At 62.4% G+C, this 17173-nt stretch overlaps 1 protein-coding gene across 19 annotated transcripts; it reads right to left on the bottom strand.

The window, feature by feature from the left end:
* LOC100737121 (elastin-like) lies at positions 921-16825 on the bottom strand. 19 transcript variants are annotated; one of them, XM_021086718.1, is made up of 32 exons: positions 16087-16825; positions 12612-12644; positions 11880-11909; positions 11724-11753; positions 11006-11038; positions 10853-10912; positions 10403-10468; positions 10103-10177; positions 9543-9575; positions 9395-9454; positions 9102-9137; positions 8256-8288; positions 8123-8152; positions 7987-8016; positions 7458-7487; positions 7345-7377; positions 7225-7260; positions 6991-7020; positions 6747-6776; positions 6460-6489; positions 6347-6379; positions 6230-6265; positions 4081-4113; positions 3589-3720; positions 3286-3330; positions 2963-3109; positions 2793-2825; positions 2288-2350; positions 2174-2203; positions 2025-2087; positions 1759-1902; positions 921-1085 (listed from the first exon to the last, which is right to left on the bottom strand). In XM_021086718.1, exons 1-32 carry the CDS (start codon positions 16280-16282, stop codon positions 1060-1062), a joined length of 1719 nt encoding a protein of 572 aa, XP_020942377.1. In that variant the 5' UTR covers positions 16283-16825; the 3' UTR covers positions 921-1059. The 19 variants fall into 19 exon arrangements, with proteins under 19 accessions (XP_020942377.1, XP_020942380.1, XP_020942373.1 ...); XM_021086721.1 differs by lacking the exon at positions 12612-12644; XM_021086714.1 differs by having other exon boundaries at positions 10103-10159; positions 12612-16226.

Raw genomic sequence — 17173 nt, forward strand, 5'->3', positions numbered from 1 at the left:
CAGGAACTCTTGGATGAGTAAATTTGTAATCATAGGATGACAAAACGAAGCAATCCAGTAGCACTGATTACTGATACTGGGGGTACTATCTGGCTTTCTAAGATGTTTGAAAGTATTCAGTAATCTGAGACATTAAATGTCTGATTTATTCGTTTCCAAGAATCCCTTAAGTGCTTAAGAAGTTGCTGGTAGGATTTGCACCCCCGCACACCCCTACCTGTTAAGAGATCAAGTAGATTATGTGTGTAATTATTTGAAATGTCTAAGGGAATTGAGTTAATCACACTTGTAAAGCATGCTAAATATTTAGGGAGAAGCTGATCTGTCAAATTTATAATCTAATTGAGTATTAATCAAAGAATGTGAAAGTGAGTTTTACATCCAAATTATAAGATGTATCAATACAGTGATGTCCAGAAACAAGCATAAAGGCTTAAGGAAAACGCGATTTTAGGAGTTCCTGCTGTGTCACCACTGGGATCAGGATCAGCAGCTTCTTGGGAGCATTGGGTCACAGGTTCCATCCCCAGCCTGGCACAGTGGGTTAAGGATCCTAGTGTTTTGCCACAGTTGTGGCACAGGTCACGACTGTGGCTTGGATCTGATCCCCAGCCCAGGACCTCCATATGCTGGAGGGTGGCCAAAAATTGAAAAAAAAAAAAAAAAAAGATATTAGTTGGACACCTTTCGTAAGTTAATTAGGAACTAAAATGTGAAGAGTGCACAAATCCACCAACTTGGACACGAACCCATCACTCGACTGTGACATGACACCCCCTCCCCGAAGGGCAGGCCTGAGTTCGTTCTGTTCTCACATGTCTCCCACCTGCCGGGCACAGGGCTGTACTGATGTTTATTGAATGAATGAACAGGGGGCTCCGCCAAGGGGTCCCCCCACGCAGCACACAGGGACAGACAGGGAAGCTCACTGCCTTTATTGACACTTCCAGCCACGGGAGCCCCCAGGCCAGAGACTGAGCCCCAGGGTACGGCCAGTCTTGCCTAGCTGACCAGGCTCCAACACAGGCCTTCAGGACAGGCCGTGGATCTCAGCGGAGCTCAGCACTTCCCGAGAGGGCAGCGTCCTGGGAAGAGGCAGAGCAGAGCCCTGGTGAGCTCCGGCCCCTCCTCACTTCCTGAGGGCCGTGAACCCTCTCCCGCCTCTGGTCTCTGAGGCCAGTCGCCCAGCAGACACCTACAGGGGGCCTGAGGGCCTGATACCCCTCCCAGGAGCTGGGGTGACAAGGTGGCCCAGGGTGAGTGGGGGACAGGAGCCCCGTGTTCCCTCTCACCTCCACAGCCACCTCCCAGTGGGCCACAGCTGCCTCTCTTCACCCCAGGGCCCCCTAAGGCACCCAGACAAGCCAGGGCACCCAGGGCACCCCAGGACTTTGGAGTCCTGCCCACCCCAGCTTTACTCTAGGCCCTGGGAGACCCCCACTCACCGAAGGGCCCAGGGCCCACCTGTGGCCTTGGCTGCCCATAGGGCCCTGGTGGGAGGACAGGTGAGAGCACTGTGTCCCCGCAGCCCTCCTTCCGGGGCATCCCCGGCTCGTCCAGCACTTGGGCTCTCACTCAGGGGCCCCTGCTCTGCCGCCTGTTTGCCAGCCCTGTCCTTCCCGCCTATGCCCCGGACCCATCCTACTCTCTCCAGCTCTGCAGGGCTGGAAGGGGGGCGGTTCGGCTGCACCCAGGGCCCAGGACCCATTTCCCACGGCCACCCAACGCCCAACAACACTCTCCCACACACCCCATTACCTGGCTGGCTCTGGACCTCTGGAAGTGCATTTCCAGCTCCATATCTGGCCTTCAGGGCAGCCCCCCAGGAGTGCAGGGAGGGCCAGGGAGAGCCCCTCAGGGCCCTGGCCTGACCTGAAGGAGCAGAGCTGGCTTGGGAAACCCCTGCTGACAGCAGCAGGAGGTTCAGGAAGCCCCATCTTTCTGGGGTCTCAGAGCCCCTCACCCACAGGGCCTGGCCCCACCACCCTGGCTCAGGTCCACTCTGCTCCCTAAACGTTTCTTACCATTTCCTTCAGGGGCTGGAGCTGCCACTTCGGGGTGCACCAGTGCTTCCTCCCCCCTGAACCCTGTAAGAGACCCAGGTGACGCCTGCCCAGCCCCTGCATATCCCTTCCCCTCGCCCCCTGCACCCTGTCCCCTGGGTCCAACTCACCATTCCTAAAGCCATCAGCCCCAGGGAACCCTGGAGGAGGAAAGAGAAAGTCAGAGGCAAGAGCAGCCCATGAGCCCAGGGCCCCCAGCCCGGCCCACCCAGCACCCCAGGCACCTGGCTGTGGGCGGGCTTCCAGGAAGAGCCCAGCTCCCAGAGCACCATTCCTGTAACCAAAACCTGCGGGAGAGGGGCTGGTCGGGGTGGGGGCAGCACTGAGGGTGGGGCCAGGGTAACCTGCTCACAGACAGGGCACGAAACGGGGAGGACCAGACAGACAGACTCAGAGGCAACCTGGAGAGGAGCCCCTCATTCCCTACCATCGGCCAGCTCACCCGGTGCCCCACCTTCCGGAAGCCGTCCTGGACTCCCGCTGGGCATGTCCCTTTCCACCTGCCTCAGTCTGTCACTACCCTCGCCTGGGGCAGGATCCCACCGACTCTGGCCACCACGGTGGCCGAGGGCACAGTACATAAGTGCTGGGGGAATACGGACAGACAGACAGACACACACACACACACACACACACACACACACACACAGAGGACAGACAGACACACACAGAGGGCTCGTCCTGAGGGAGCTGCAGCTCGTGCCCAAGGTGGGGGTCCGGGGGGCTCACCGACTTTCTGGGGCTTAAAGCCACCGCTGAAGCCTGGGGGAGAAGACACAGGGGTCGGAGAGCTCGGTTTGCCTCTGTGCTTCCTGGGCTGGGGGAGGACAGGGAGGGGAGGGGAGGAAGAGGGGAGGGGAGGAGGGGAAAGGGAGGACGCAGGCAGAGGGCCTCCTCACCCAGTTCCACTCCTGGTCTGTAGCCGAGCGCAGGCTGGTACCCTGTGAGGAAAATGCAGATCCCTGGGGAGGACCCAGACTCTCCCCAGCTCCTTGCAGGCCCAGTCTGGACCTTAGGTTCTCTAAGGAGGAAGGAACTCTCCCTGTCTGCAGGGAATGGAACCAGAATAAAGGAGGCAAGAAAGAAGCAAGAGAGAACAAGGGTAGACTCCGAGAGGGACTTCCTGGTCTTAAGGTGCCTGAACACCTGAGACAGCCTGGGGGACAAGGGAGATGGAGGAGTGACCCTGATGTGGTGGGGGGTCAGGCAGACTAACTCATACCCGCTTTCGGAGGCTTCGGTCCCCACTGGATGGCTGGAGAAGGTACTAGAAGGAAAGCCAGGACAGGAGTGAGTCCAGGGTGGGGGCTGGGAGCACTGCAGACGGCCACCGGGGAAGGGGCTGAGGGAGTTGTCATACTGGGGGGCCACATGGGGTCTCAGGGCCAGAGTTCAGGCTATTCCTCGGCTGACTTGCTGTGTGACAAGCCTCCACTTCAGCTGGAGAGCAGGCATGGGGACTTCTGAGAAGCCCGGCCCGGCCCAGCCCCTCCTGGGCCCCTCAGGCCCCCCAGTGCGCACTGACCTGGGAAATTGCCGTCCTGCACTGGGGGAGGGGGCTGGGATTTCAGGCCCCAGCCACCCTCTTTCTCAGAAGGGACCCCCGGAGTGGGAGGCCTGGCAAGAAGCAGTGGAGGGACCCTACCACTGCAGGGACCTATATGGGGAGGAAGGCAGGGGGCAGTGAGCCCAGGCCAGTGCCCACCCCAGGCTGCCCTCCCGGCCTCCACCTGGCCAAGCCCTGGCACCAGCCATGGAAGCTTCTAGGGCAGATACAGCTTCCAAGGAAGGATGCTGGCAGGGCCCCAGAAAGCCCAGCTCCCACAGGCCACAGTCTGCTCCGGGACGAGGTGACCCTGCCACCTGCTGTGGCCCACCTGGTCCCCCAACCTTCCAGCAACACCCCTCACCTTTCCCTCTGTCCTCCCGCCCCTCGCCGGGCCGCCCCACCCACCCCCGCCGCCCATGTCCACTGCCTTATCCTGGAGGGCAAAGCAGGGCTGTGCGCCTGGCTCACCTGGCTTCTGCGGCTTCAAACCCCCTCCCAGACCTGCAGGGGAGGCAGAGAGACCGCTTCAGACCCGAGCAGCCCCTTCCCTGGACTGAGTCCGCTCTCCCTCCTCAATCCACCTGCTGCCCCCTGCAGCCCACTCCCTGCCTGGGAGGAAGGGTATGCAGGCATGAGGGCAGGGACTGGGGTGTGAGGGAGGCTTGGGGGTGGGCAGAGAGGGGCAGGGATGGACTCCCCTGACTTCTGAGGGCTCAAGATCCCTGCCAGGCCTGAGGGGTGACAGAGGCTGACCAGTGGACCCCACCCTGCCGCTTCTCTTCCCAGGACAATTGAGCCCCGGGCCCTCTCCCCCGCCAGGCCTCCCGGTACTCCAGGGCCTGACCCCGCCTCCCTTACCAGATTCCGGTTCCGGTTCCCAGCCCATTCCTTAAACTGGGGAGCCAGTGGGTGGGGGTTAGGAGGAGGAACAGGTTGGGGGAGTTTCTAAGGGTAGAGAGAAGTGGGGGCTCCAACTCTTTGGGGTTTTTTGGGCTGCACCCGTACATATAAAAATTCTGGGGCCGCAGAGCTCCCGTCGTGGCTCTGTGTTTAACGAACACGACTAGTATCCATGAAGATGTGGGTTTGATCCCTGGCCTTGCTCAGTGGGTTAAGGATCCAGTATTGCCGTGAACTGTGGCGTAGGTCTCAGATGCAGCTCGGTTCCCGAGTTGCTGTGGCTGTGGCCTAGGCTGGGGGCTACAGCTCTGACTCGACCCCTAGCCTGGGAACTTCTGTATGCCGTGGGTGGGGCCTTAAAACAAACAAACAAACAAATTTTAAATTAAATAAATAAATAAAAATTCCCGGGCCAGGGACTGAAACCTACACCACAGCAGCGACCTGAGCCACAGCAGCAACAATGCCAGATCTTTAACCACTAGGCCACCAGGAAGCTCTCATTGCGATGTAGGGGGTGGTTTCCTTCTGCCACCCCTATTGGCAGACCCGTCTGGGTGTCTCATTTAACTCAAGCCTGACTCTCTGCCTGGAGACAGCATCCGATCCCGCAGGTTAGGGGCTTAGCCCCACAAGGCTGCTCCCCTCCCCCGCCCCCACTTCAGGCACCAATTTCCAGTCTACGTTGTCACCTGTGCTTCCGCCCAACGGGCTACATATCAGAGATTCCCACAACCCCCTCTTTGGGGTCCGTTAATTTGCTAGAGCGGCTCATGGAAATCGGGAGGCATTTTACTTACTAGATTATAGGTTAATTATAAAAGGGGGGACCTGGGGAGCAGCCGGAGGGCAGAGATGCAAGGGGCAGCGCACGTGGGAAGGCACAGGGAGCTTCCCGCACCGACGGCGCCACCGTCCCGCACCAGCCCGGCGGCTCCCCAAACCCCACTGGTTGGCTTCACTACGCGGGCAAAATTGACTAAACCCTCGGCCTCGGGCGCGGGACCTCCAGCCCCTCTCCGCTCCCTGGAAGCCCCAGCCCTCTGATCACGTGGCCGTTTCCCCCGGCAACCGGCCCCCGCCGGCCAGCGGGTTCCCCAGGAGCCGCCTCATCAACATAACAAAAGACACGCTTTGGAAATTCCAAGGCTTTCCGGAGCGCTGTGCCGGGACGCTGAGGCGGGTGAAACGTGCCTTTCTTACAACTCCCACGGGCCGGGTGGGGAGAAGGGGTTTACCTGGCCTCTGAGGCTTCGCGGCCTCACCAAAGCCTGGAGAGGCGGTGAGAGCGGGTGAGGGACCCATGCCCCACCCCTGGGCGTCTCCTCCGGCCTCCGCCCGCCCCCCACACGGCCCCCCCCTGGTCCGGAGCCAGTGGGAACCTCAGGGCCTGCGGGGGTGGGAGAGAGAGGCTCCCGGCGGGTCGCCCCCTCCCCTCTCCCCTCCCAGCCTCTAGCTCTCCCGCCCTGCGTACCAGCTCCCCTGGGTACCAGCTTCCGAGCCCCTCTGAGCTGGGGGGCCTGTGAGGAGGGAGGGGGGCCCTGGCTTAGGTGGGGGAAGGATTTGCAGTCCCCCCACACAGCCAAGTCAGAACCCACGGCTCCTGGAGCCGCCCCCAGCCCCTCTTAATCCTTCACCCTGCCTGCCCCTCGAAGGCCTGGAGGGCGAAGGTAGAGGACGCCCAGGGGCGGACCCCTGCCCAGAGCCCACGCCTCACCTGGCTGGGCTCCCAGTCCGTTGCTGGTCCCGAATCCTGGGGGGACAGATGGAGGTGGGGCATGAAGGGGGGAGGGGCAGCTCAGGGTTTGGGGGAGGCAGCTAGGGCAGGGCTCACCTGGCTTCTGGGGTTTCAGGCCTGCTGCAAAGCCTGGTGAAGGACAGAGAGCAGTGAGGGCCTGGGCCCCATCTCTGGGCACCCCCAGAATCTCCAGGCAGGCCTGCCCCTACCTGGTCCGTAGCCATTTTCAGCTGCAGAGCCTGAGGGGAGAAGCGGGGAGAAGGCTGGCTGTGGGGCGGGAGGAGGCCACCACCGGGTCGGTTGTTCCCCTCTATGCCTCTCCCTAGGGCCCCTCGGGCCCCCCAGACACTCCTCTCTCATGAAGCAGGCGGTGCCTCTCAGAGTCAGGTGTTGGGGGCGAGGACACAGACAGGCCTCTTCTCATCTGGCCGTTGGGGTTTCTGGCCCTTTCTAGGTCCGGGGAAGCAGAGGGCCCTCCAGACCTCACCCTTCTCACCTGACTGGGCTCCCAGCCCGTTCCCAAATCCTGGGGGAGAGATGGAGATGGAGGTGACAGAGGAAGGGACTGCAGACTGGGGGGGACAGAGACTTGGGCAGGAGTGAGATGCACACCCGGGGTTTCGACACCTCCTCCAGAGCCTGGACAGAATGAGCCACAGGTGGGGGACCCAGAACCCCCATCTCGGAGCCTCCCCAGAACCCCAGCATCCTGACTCCAGTGTCTCCCGAGCCCTGGGTACCTGCTCCATAGCTGTTCTGAGCTGGGGGGCCTGTGGGGGAGGGAGGGGTGAGCTGGCGTTAAGGTGGGGGAGGGGCTAGCCTCGGGGCCTACAGAGCGGGTCCAACCCAGGGGTCCTTGAGCTCTTGCAGCCCCCTTAATCCCTCGCCAGGCCTGCACCTCAAAGGCCTGGAGGGCGAAGGGAGAGGACGCCCAGGGGTGGGGGGTGAGCCCCTGCCCAGAGCCCACATCTCACCTGGCTGGGCTCCCTGCCCGTTGCCATTCCCAAATCCTGGGGGGCAGGATGTGTGAGTTGGGGGGGAGGCTTAGCATCAGGGCGGTGGAGAAAGGCCAGCAGGGGCGGGGACAGGCTCACCTGGTGTCTGGGGTTTCACGTCTGCTCCAAAGTCTGGAGAGACAGCAAGCAGGTGAGGGCCCCAGGCCCTGTCTCTGGGCCCCCCCAGAATCTCCGGGCAGGCCTGCCCCTACCTGGTCCGTAGCCATTTTCAGTTGCAGAACCTGAGGGAAGGAGAGGGGGCTCTGGCTGGGGCCTCTCTGAGGCCCCAAAGTGTGGCCCTTTAGCTCCACGCCCACCACACCCCACACCACACCGAGCCGGGGCCTAGGGCCTAGACCTCCTCCTGGGGCCCAGCCTCCCTGAGGCCTGAATGCCACACCCAGCGCCTGGGTCTTGTCGCCACCACTCCCCATGCTAGCTCACCGGGAAGGCAGCCTCCTCATGGGCTCCTGCCACCTTGGCCCGGGCTGTCGTTCCCAGAGCTGCACTCTTTCTGGGCCTCTCGATGCCCTGGCTCAGGATTTTTCAGTGGGCCATGCCCAGTGGTCCCTCGCCCCTGTCTCCTCCCCAAAATGTGCCCTGTTGCGTTCACACTCCTCTCCTATCTGCCTCCCCCTGCTGGCCAGGCTCTGGAAGGGCCTGCCTCCAGCACCTGGCTGGCCTGGGCATGTTTGTTGAACGACTGTTTGTTGTGCGATCAGGTGGGAGAGCGGGTCTCACCTGGCTTCCCAGCTTTGGGTCCTCCAAGGCCTGCGGAAGAGAAGGGGACGGTCCAGCCAGGGCACCTGGACCCTCAGAGCTGGGTTCGGCCCCGCATCAGCACCCCTCCGTGCGCCGCCCCAGAGCCGGGCCTCACCTGGCTGGGCTCCGTTCTCGGTCCCGAACCCTGGGGAGACAGAGTGAGAGGCCTGAGGAGAGAGCTGGGACCCGAGAAGGGCACAGACACAGGGATGACGGATGGACAGACAGACAGAGCAGAGCGTGCGCACCTGGCGCCTGGAGTCTTCCTCCGGCTCCAAAGCCTGCAGAGAGACAGCAGGTAAGGGACCCAGGAGCCCCCATCTCTGGGCCTCCCCCGCAAACTTGGCCCCACGCCCTCTACCTGGTCCAAGGCTATTCTGAGCTGTGACATCTGTTTGGAGGGTAACAGGGAAGGGGGATGGCACTGAAACGGGATGTGCCCCGGCCTCTCCTGGCCCTCTCGCATCCCTCCATGCAGCCTGGCCCGACTCGCCAAAGGGGCGGTGGTCCCTGTGGGGGCCTGTGACGGGGGAAGGGCTGGGGAGACCCAGGCAGCTGAGAGACTGCACCCTCAGATCCAGCCTTCCTCTGGCTTCGGTCCTTTGGGCCCACCCAGAAGACTCCCTGGGGTCTTAACAGCTGCGCTTCTCCTGCCCCCACCCTGGCTGCCAGTCCTGGGAGTGCCATCCAGCTTCTCCCCAGGTTCTCCAACCCCCACCTGCTCTGGGAGCCAAGGGTTTCTCTCCTGCCAACAAGGCCTGTCGCTCTCTGCTTAAAATCCCAAAGTGTGTCCCACTACCAGGTTAAAGCCCTCCCCAGGCCTTGAGCCTCAGGCTATGCCCTCTGGCCTTCCACCTCTGGTGGACCCCTGCCAGTCCTGCCCACAGCCTGCAGTGGCACCCGTGGTTCCTGGCTGGTGGACTGGGCCTGGTTGGGGATGACCAGCACAGGCTCTGCAGTGCCCAGCCAAGTTCTGGCTTGGGGTAGGCACCGGGGAAAGTGGATGGAATGAAAGAGGCCCTCAGAGGCCCCCCCAGAGCGTGGCTGGCTGGACCACCCCTCCCCCCAGCCTGCGCGCGTGCAGCCACCCTCACCTGGCTGGGCCCCCAGGCCATCGCCAATGCTGGGTCCTGGGGAGGAAAGGCCGTCTGTGAGCAGTGGACTTGGGGTAGCGACAACGACAGGGATGGGCAGGGACAGTCAAGACAGATGGGACAGACAGACAGGGTTTCAGGTGTCATGGCCCCTCCCAAGCCTGGGAGAGGCTGAGAACCAAGCCACAGGCAGGCAGACCCCTCCCAGCCCCCATCCTTCCCCAAGAGACCGATTTCCTGCCCTCTTCCCACTCCCTCCTTCCTGGAAGCCAGCCTGGCCTGGCGGCCCTCACCTTGCTGGGCTCCAGCTCCTGGGAGGGCCCCAGCTCCCATCCCATTCCTGTTGCTGAATCCTGGGCACAGAGCAGGGGGCAGTCAGGGGACAGGGGAGGGGGGGCGATGGAGGAGGAGGACAGGGACCTGGGACGAGAAAGGGCTCACCCGGCTTTGGAGGTTTCACACTCCCGGCAATTCCTGAGCAAGAGACAGGGACCAGGTGAAGGCGCCTGGAGCTCCTTTGAGCCCCAGACCCAAGCTCGCAGCCCCAGCGCTCACTGCCCCACCCCTCCTTGGCCCCAGGCCATTCTGAGCAGTGTGGCCAGTGGCCGGGCCAGCGTGGGGTCTGGGCTGTGCTGGCTGAGCTCACACCCCCTGTGGTGTCCTCACCCCACAACCTTTGGTTCCCCCCAGCAGTTCTCAGGGAGCACGCCCTGGGAAAGGCCTGGAATGTGCAAGACCCTCCCCGAGACCAGAGACCACAGCTCAAGCCAGAGGCAAGGCAGCGCAGCTGAATGAAGGGAGTGGTCCCTGAGAAGGCAGCACAGTGGCAGGGCTGGGGACATGGAGAGAGGGCCTCACTCCCTGCACGTGGCTTCCAGGGTTCCACGCCCCTCCCAGCCCTAGAGGTAGGTCAGTGACCCCACCAGCCTCTCCTCTAAGAATGTGACCCTGAGTCCTCGCTGCCCGCCCCTCCCTGCAGCCCCTGCCCCTGCCCCCCTCACCTGGCAGTGCTCCTGCCCCAGGAAAGGCAACACCGAAACCATTTCTGCTCCCAAACCCTGGGGACACAGGTGGGGCTGGGATAGAAATGGGAGGGGACAGTGCCAAGATGCAGCCAGTGCCGGGCTCACCTGGCTTTGGAGGGTTCATGCCCCCTCCCAGGCCTGGGTTGACACTGAGAGCCTGAGACCCTGCCCTCCCCCCAGAACACACCTTCCCCACCACCATTGCCACGGGTTCCGGGTTCCAGCCCGCTCACTCCCTCCCCTTCCTGGACCACAGGGAGGAGCCAATGCCCTCACCTGGCTGGGCTCCCGGCTGGGCTCCCAGCTGCGGGAAGGTGGCAGCTCCCAGCCCATTTCCGTATCCTGGGGAGAGAGAGCCAGGAGGAAGCTGGGGGTGGGGTGGGGCTCCAAGGACAGGTAGATGGCCGGTGGACAGAGGGGTGGTCGCAAAGCCGGTCTCACTTGGCCCCTGGGGTTTCAGCCCCCCTCCCAAACCTGGGGAGAGCCATGCACGAGACAGGGGCCATGCCTCTTCCTGGGGCACCAGAGCTGCGCTGAGCTAAAGGCTTGGGTGGGAGGTACTGGGGCTCCTAGCTGGGCTGGGGGTGAGGCAGGGGCACCCTTGTTCTCTGCTCCCCAAACCAGACAACAGGAGCCCTTACCCAACGAGTGACCAGGTCTGCCCTGGGGGAGCCTGGGAGAAGACCCTCCCCCATGGGCACAGCCTTCCCTTTCCTCCCGCCTCACCTGGCTGGGCTGCAGCTCCTGGAAAGGCCCTGACTCCCAGCCCAATGCCAGGCCTAAACCCTGGGGAGACAGGGCAGAGGCTCAGGGCGGGGTGATGGAGAGATGGGGGAGGGGAGGGGCACAGAGCTGGGGAGGCAGGTGGGGAGAGCTCACCTGGCCTCTGGGGCTTCACACTCCCTCCAAGGCCTGCGAAGGAGAAGGGGGTCAGGTGCAGGTCTCAGGAGACCCCTTCCAGGGGCCCCCAGAATCCCGGCCCCACCTCTACCTGTGCTGTAGCCATTTTGGGCTGGAGGGCCTGGGGGGAGAGTAGGTTTGGGGTGGGGGTGCAGGACTCCACCAGAAATGGCAAACGTGAAGGCTCCCTCTCTGTCTCCGTCCCCAGATTCATTCACCAACCCTGCCCCTACTTTGGAGGCCTGGGGGGGAGGGGGAGGAGCAATGCCCAGACCCCCCCCTCACCGGGCTGGGAGCCCAGCCAGCACCCATTCCTGAACCCTGAGGTGAGGGTGCATGAGAAAAGATGGGGAGACAGAGAGCTAGGGTCCACCTGCTGAGGTTTAACCTCCTCCTGGAAGCCTGGGGGGACCCAGTGATCAGGTGAGAGACACAGGACACCTCCACCCCACAGCCCTTCTGAGCCGAGGGGCCCTCTGCGAACTCCACTTGGGTCCTGGGCACCCCCGCCCCCGCCTTCCCCCCTTCTGCCCCCAGGTGCTCTGCTGGAAGTGAGCTGAGCTTGGTGGGCAGGGTGGGGAATAAGCAGGGATGGCAAAGGGCTGTATCCCCAGGCGGGACACATGGGTGGGCTGGGCTCCTGGGGACAGGGGTGTGCAGAAGGGAAGGGACGAGGCCTGCAGGAAGGGCCCCTTACCTGCTCCTAGACCACTGGGGGGGCCGTAGCCTGTGGGGGAAATGGGAAGTTGAACAAAGTTGAACATGGGGGGCAGGAGGGGCCAGGAGCTGGGGTGCCCGGCTCCCATTCTGAGGACACAGCTGCCCCGCCTGCGCACCCCTCAGCCCACTTTACCTGATCGGTAGCCAATGGAGCCTCCTAAACCTGTGGGGTCAGGAAGGGGGGGCACTTATCCAGCGGCAGCACCAGTCTGGATGCTCCCCTCCCTGGGCCTCAGCTTTTCTTGGGCAGGGCAGGGCCGGGCGAGCAGGCTGGTGGCAGGGGCTGCAGAAGCCGAAGCAACCCTGGTGTGGAGGGTGGTGTCTGGGCTGTTCCCCTGGGGGTGGCTCCCCCTGCACCCCATTCCGGGGGCGGATGCACCCCTCGCCTCCATTCTTACTTCCGCTTTGCAGGGTCTTTGAAGCTCTCCCTTCCTGGAAAGTGCTGGGGCAGCTTAGGTGTCAGGTCTCCGCTTCCCCCAGGGAAGACCCTCTGGGACACCCAGTCCCAGCGGGCCTCCTCGCGTTGCTGTCCCACCCCAGGTCTTGCCCATCTCACTGCCAGTGATGTCCTTCGCCTTTCCTGTCACAACCTGCCCCCCATTCGAGGCCAGGCTCCAGGCCCCTTCCTACATCCAGAGTTGTGATTCTGCCCCAGCTCTGTTCCAGGGCGCAGGGTGTCTGCACGCCTCACACTTGAGCTGACCGTGAACAAGCGGGCCTGCCAGGAAGACCTGCGTTCTCCTGGGCCCCTCATGTGGATCGCAGAGCAGGGAACATGGGGGGGCCCACCCCCAGAGGTCTCCCAGACCCCTGTGAAGGAGAGACCAGGCCCTCCTTGACTACTGAGCCGGGAGATTCTACTCACCCTTCCCTAGGCCGGCAGATGGTGGAGGCAGCCCTAGGGATGGTAGGGGGTGCTGACTCAGGGCAGAGGCCGGACCCAGGCATCTAAACCCCAGCCTCCCCCAAACCCTGCCCGGCCCAGACCTCACAGACCCTCCCCTCCCTGTCTCCGGAGCCCCAGCACCTGGCCCAACCTCAGCTGCCCAGACCCGCCAGCAGCCCTGCCGCCGGCTCTCACCCCCTTGCAGGCTTTCAGAAGTCAGGCAGAGCAGAAAAAGGGCCACGGGGAAGGACCTGGTGCCCATGATGCTGGCAGGGTGGGAGGGTATGCACCCTTTGGGCTTTTAAACACTCCTGGTGGGTGGGGGCCCTCATCCAGCCCCCTGCCCCCTGCTGTGAGTCGCAGAGGCTCGGCTGCAGACCCCAGGGGGCCAGCCCCTACCTCCCTCCTCGGGAGGAGTCCAGCCCCTGGCCTCTTCCCTGTCCCACCCCTCATCCATCATGGGTGCTGACAGCTGGGACAGGCCCCCACCTAGCCCCCCAAGGCTCCTCCACCCCTGTCAGGGACCGAGGCCCTGGCGCCAGGCCTGGAGGGCTCAGCTGCTCCCCCCGGCAGCTGGTGAGGGGCAGGGGGCACCCCAGGCCTAGCCTAAACACAGCTGGGTAGGGGGAGCCAGGCCCAGAAATGTGGGCGTAGCTGGCAGGGGCGACTATGAGTTACTGTGTTACTGGAAGGAGGCAGAATGTTACAGAGGCAAGTGGCAAGGGAACAGTGTAGCGGACAGTATCACTGTGTCCCACGGGGGTGGGGCCCCCAGAGGAGACATGAGACAGGTGACAATGACGCTGACCCCAGAGAGCACAGGGACCACACCATAGGCCCTTTGCAGGGCTCGCAGGTGCAGGCCTGAGCCTCCCTCCGTGAGGGATGGTGACACACAGGGATGGGTCACCGCTGCTCAGCCTGTCCGAGAGTCCACGCCGTTTCCTGAAGGCTCAGCCGGGGCCCTCCTGCTGCCCAAGGGCCTCCCAGCTGCATCTCCATCTCCTGCTCTGCCCCAGCTGCACTGACTCTACCCTTAGGGGACAGAATTGGGGGGGCACTGGTCAGGGTGTAGAGGGGGAAAGATTGCAAGAGGGTGCCCGGGGCTTGGTGGCCTCTCCACTCCTCAGCGTGGGCAGATGAGCTCGGGACTGGGCCCGGCGCAGGGGGCTTGGTGAGAGGCCGAGTACTGGGGGCCAGGAGAGGTAGGCCTGGGAAACCCCGGGATGGGGGCGGGTCCGGGCCCCAGCCCTCAGCTCCTCCTGTGAGTCTGTGGACCACACTGGGCTGGCTGGGGACAGCAGTGACTCAGGACGCCTGGAACCTAGTCCAGAAGGCCCCATACCCGGCCAGCCCCTCCCAGTACCTCTGGCTGAGGAGTTGGGCCTGCTGCACAGGCAGCATGGCGGGGTGCAGAGGGGCGAGAGTGGGGAGAGCGCAACAGCAGGGAGGGGGGCTTTCCAGGAGAGGCCTCTGAGCCCCCACACCTAGAAGGGCCTAGTGGGCCACCAGTGGGCTGCAGGGGTTTTACTGGGTCCCCCTCACTCGGCGTGTCCCCTGCACTCACCCACTGCCCTGCTCCCCTCCCACCCACACACTGCACCCTTCTGCTCTCCCCCCACACACAAGGGCCTGCACCCAGAGCCCACACCCACACGCGATACGATGACGCCCCTGGCACCTGCCTCCCCCCACACCCACCTTTGCACAAAGCCCCTCTGTTGGTGCTGGGTCCCCTCAGCCCGGGGCTCTGGGACAGCACCCCACGAGCCCACCTCCTGCCCATGGCTGGAGGCTGGACTTTTCCTGGCTGCTGGGCGGGGCTCAGAGGTGGCGCCTGACCGCTGCCACTCATGAGAGCCCAGGGTCAGCAGGGATGGTCCAGCCAGGCCACCTGCTCCACCCCAAGGTGACAGGCACTGGCTCCTTTGCCTCCTCATGGAGGCAGCTGAGTGGCCTGGGCTCTGGATTCAGACTGGGTTCAAATACCAGCTCTCCGGCTGGGGAGCAGGAAGGAGTCCCACTTCCCTGAGCATGTTCGCTCTCCTCTAAAATGGGGGAACTGCTTCTCACCCCATTTACAGATGGGGCAACTGAGGCAGAGAGAAGGGACTTGGCCTAGATTGGACAACTAAGCAACGGGGCTGGATTTGAAGCCAAGTGGTCCTCGGACCTGAGCCCACAGCCCTCACTCTCCACTCATCCACACGCTCCAGGCAGCATCAGACCCCAGATGCCCAGACACATTGCCCTCTGCCCCACACCAGTCTGGGCCCAACGTGTCTACATCAGCCCTGGCAGAGCTGAGGACCCCCTGTACAGACCCAGACTCACAGTTTCTCTCTTTCTCTCTCTCTCTCTCTCACACACACACACACACACACACACACACACACGGCTCACCCTGCAGGAAATGGCAGGCGGGGAGGCCAGGAGGGGCCACGCAGGAGGTACGGGCCTGGCGCCTGCTCGGCCAGTGCCAGAGGGAAAGCCAGTGCCCACCGCCACTGCCAGGCTGCCTGGGTGCTGGCAGGGGCCTGTGGAAAATGCCAACCAGCCTGGGGCCTTGGGCCAGCTGACGCCACTCAGGACCAGGGCTTGGCCGGCCCCTCAGCTCACCTGCAGCCCTGCCCTGGCAGGGCAGCCTGAGAGCACAAGGACCGCTTAGGGGTCCAGAGAGACTTTGCTCCCAGGTGTGAGGGAACACAGCCCAGCCTCTGAATAGAGGAGCAACTCCCAGAGATGGGAGTCCAGCGCAAGGCGACAGCTGGGGTCTCGGAAGTGCAAGATGAAGGCAGGCCTGAGAAGAGCATGTCCTAAAATGGCACAGCCTGTGTCAACAGGCTCCCCACCAGTTGCTCACAGCGGCATCACCTGCCGGGGTGGGTGTGCGGGGAGGCCAGTTGAAGGGGAGGCCGGGCGCCTGCAGGCCAGACAGCTTATGCACACACAGCTGGGCTAAAGGCCCCTCAAGTCGCCCCCACAGCTCTCCATCCAGCAGTTCTGCAGCCCTGATTCCTGCATTGGACACCTCGGTCACCCCCAGGCATTTGCACTGTGCAAAGCCGACTTCCATTAACTCCCTCTCCCTACCTATCAGATTTTTTTTTTAAAAAGAAACTTATGCCAGAATCTTTATGAACTATAGCAGGCCTAAGACAGAAACGTGCAATATAGCAAACACCTATAAGGCATCTCCTATTGTTGGCACAGAGGTCAAGAAACAGAACGTGATCGGCTCCTCAAAGGTCCATTGCCATCTCCTCCTGCCTATTAGGTAGCCATGGCTGTCTTTCCCCTGCCTGTCAGAAGTCATGACATTCCAACCTGGTGGCCCCATCCCTGGAGGAACTCCCCAGTGAGTGGTAACAGTCCTTTGGTGAGTTTCCGCGGGCCCATGGTGCTGTTTCCGCGACAGGTCACAAGGGGGCTCGTGGCCCCAGCTGGCTCTCACCTGGACGTGTGAGCTGGACCCTGGGGACTCCCGTGCTTATACAGGGTTGGGGGGGCTTCCTCCCAGACAGACCCCCAGCCAACGGCTTCGGCCTCAGACCTTGTGACCTCCAGGTGGGAGCAGGGGTCCCGGCTCCAAGGCTCCCCCCGGGGGCCTCTTTTTGCCCCAGGCAGCTGCTCTGGAAACTGGAAAACATTATACACGCAAGGGAGTGTTATTATCATTAAATAATGAATAATTCCTACTGTGTGCTCTTTTTATTCTAGCCCTTCGACAAAGTGAAGTGTCCATTGAAGGCACGTTCTTGAATTTAAAAAAAAATATATTTTTAAAGTCTTTGTGAATCGGGCTTTCAAGAATGGGCTGTTGGAAGAGGACCTGAGTCCAGGACTCCCAGAGGTGGGGCTGGCAGAGGACTTCGGCAGCTGGAGAGGGGCCTGCCGGCTACTCCCTGAGCCTCCTGGGGACAATCCTGGGGTCCTTAACAAGGATTCAGCCTGAGAGAGAGGGGCTGTGGCTGCCAGATATGCTAATGCAAAGGAAGGGCACATGGAGGGGCCTGTGGCCCCCAGGGAAGCTCTGGGTCTTGGACCTAACCCAGGCTGCCAGGCCCTCCACTGCTGGGTCCATGCAGTGGAGAATGTTTACCAAAGGTTTTTTGTTTTTGTTTTTTGTCTTTTTGAGGGCCGCACCTGCAGCATATGGAGGTTCCCAAGCGAGGGGTCTAATCAGAGCTGTTGCTGCCAGCCTACGCCAGATCTGAGCCGCGTCTGTGACCTACACCACAGCTCATGGCAACGCCAGATCCTCAACCCACTGATCGAGGCCAGGGATCAAACCCGCAACCTCATAGTTCCTAGTCAGATTCGTTTCTGCTGCGCCACGATGGGAACTCCTCACCAGAGGTTTAAAGCACCACAGTGAGCTGGGAGCCCAGCCATCCCAGGACCTTTCAGAGACTCGGGGGAGAGGTGATCAACAAATAAACGGATAAATGGAGTTTCCATCATGGAGCAGCGGAAACGAATCCAACTAGTATCCATGGATTTGGGTTCGATCCCTGGCCTTGCTCAGTGGGTCGGGGATC

The sequence above is a fragment of the Sus scrofa genome, chromosome 3 (genome assembly GCF_000003025.6).
Source record: "Sus scrofa isolate TJ Tabasco breed Duroc chromosome 3, Sscrofa11.1, whole genome shotgun sequence".
Taxonomy (NCBI): Eukaryota; Metazoa; Chordata; class Mammalia; order Artiodactyla; family Suidae; genus Sus; species Sus scrofa.

Excerpts from the sequence above, each read along its gene's own strand:
- LOC100737121 (XM_021086713.1), bottom strand. The coding sequence starts at position 12,894 with ATGGGCACCAGGTCCTTCCCCGTGGCCCTTTTTCTGCTCTGCCTGACT. Across the intron at positions 10,913-11,005 it reads TGTGAAGCCCCAGAGGCCAG|GGTTTAGGCCTGGCATTGGG; the intron begins GTGAGCTCTCCC and ends CTGTCTCCCCAG. Across the intron at positions 3,110-3,285 it reads ACCGAAGCCTCCGAAAGCGG|ACAGGGAGAGTTCCTTCCTC; the intron begins GTATGAGTTAGT and ends CATTCCCTGCAG.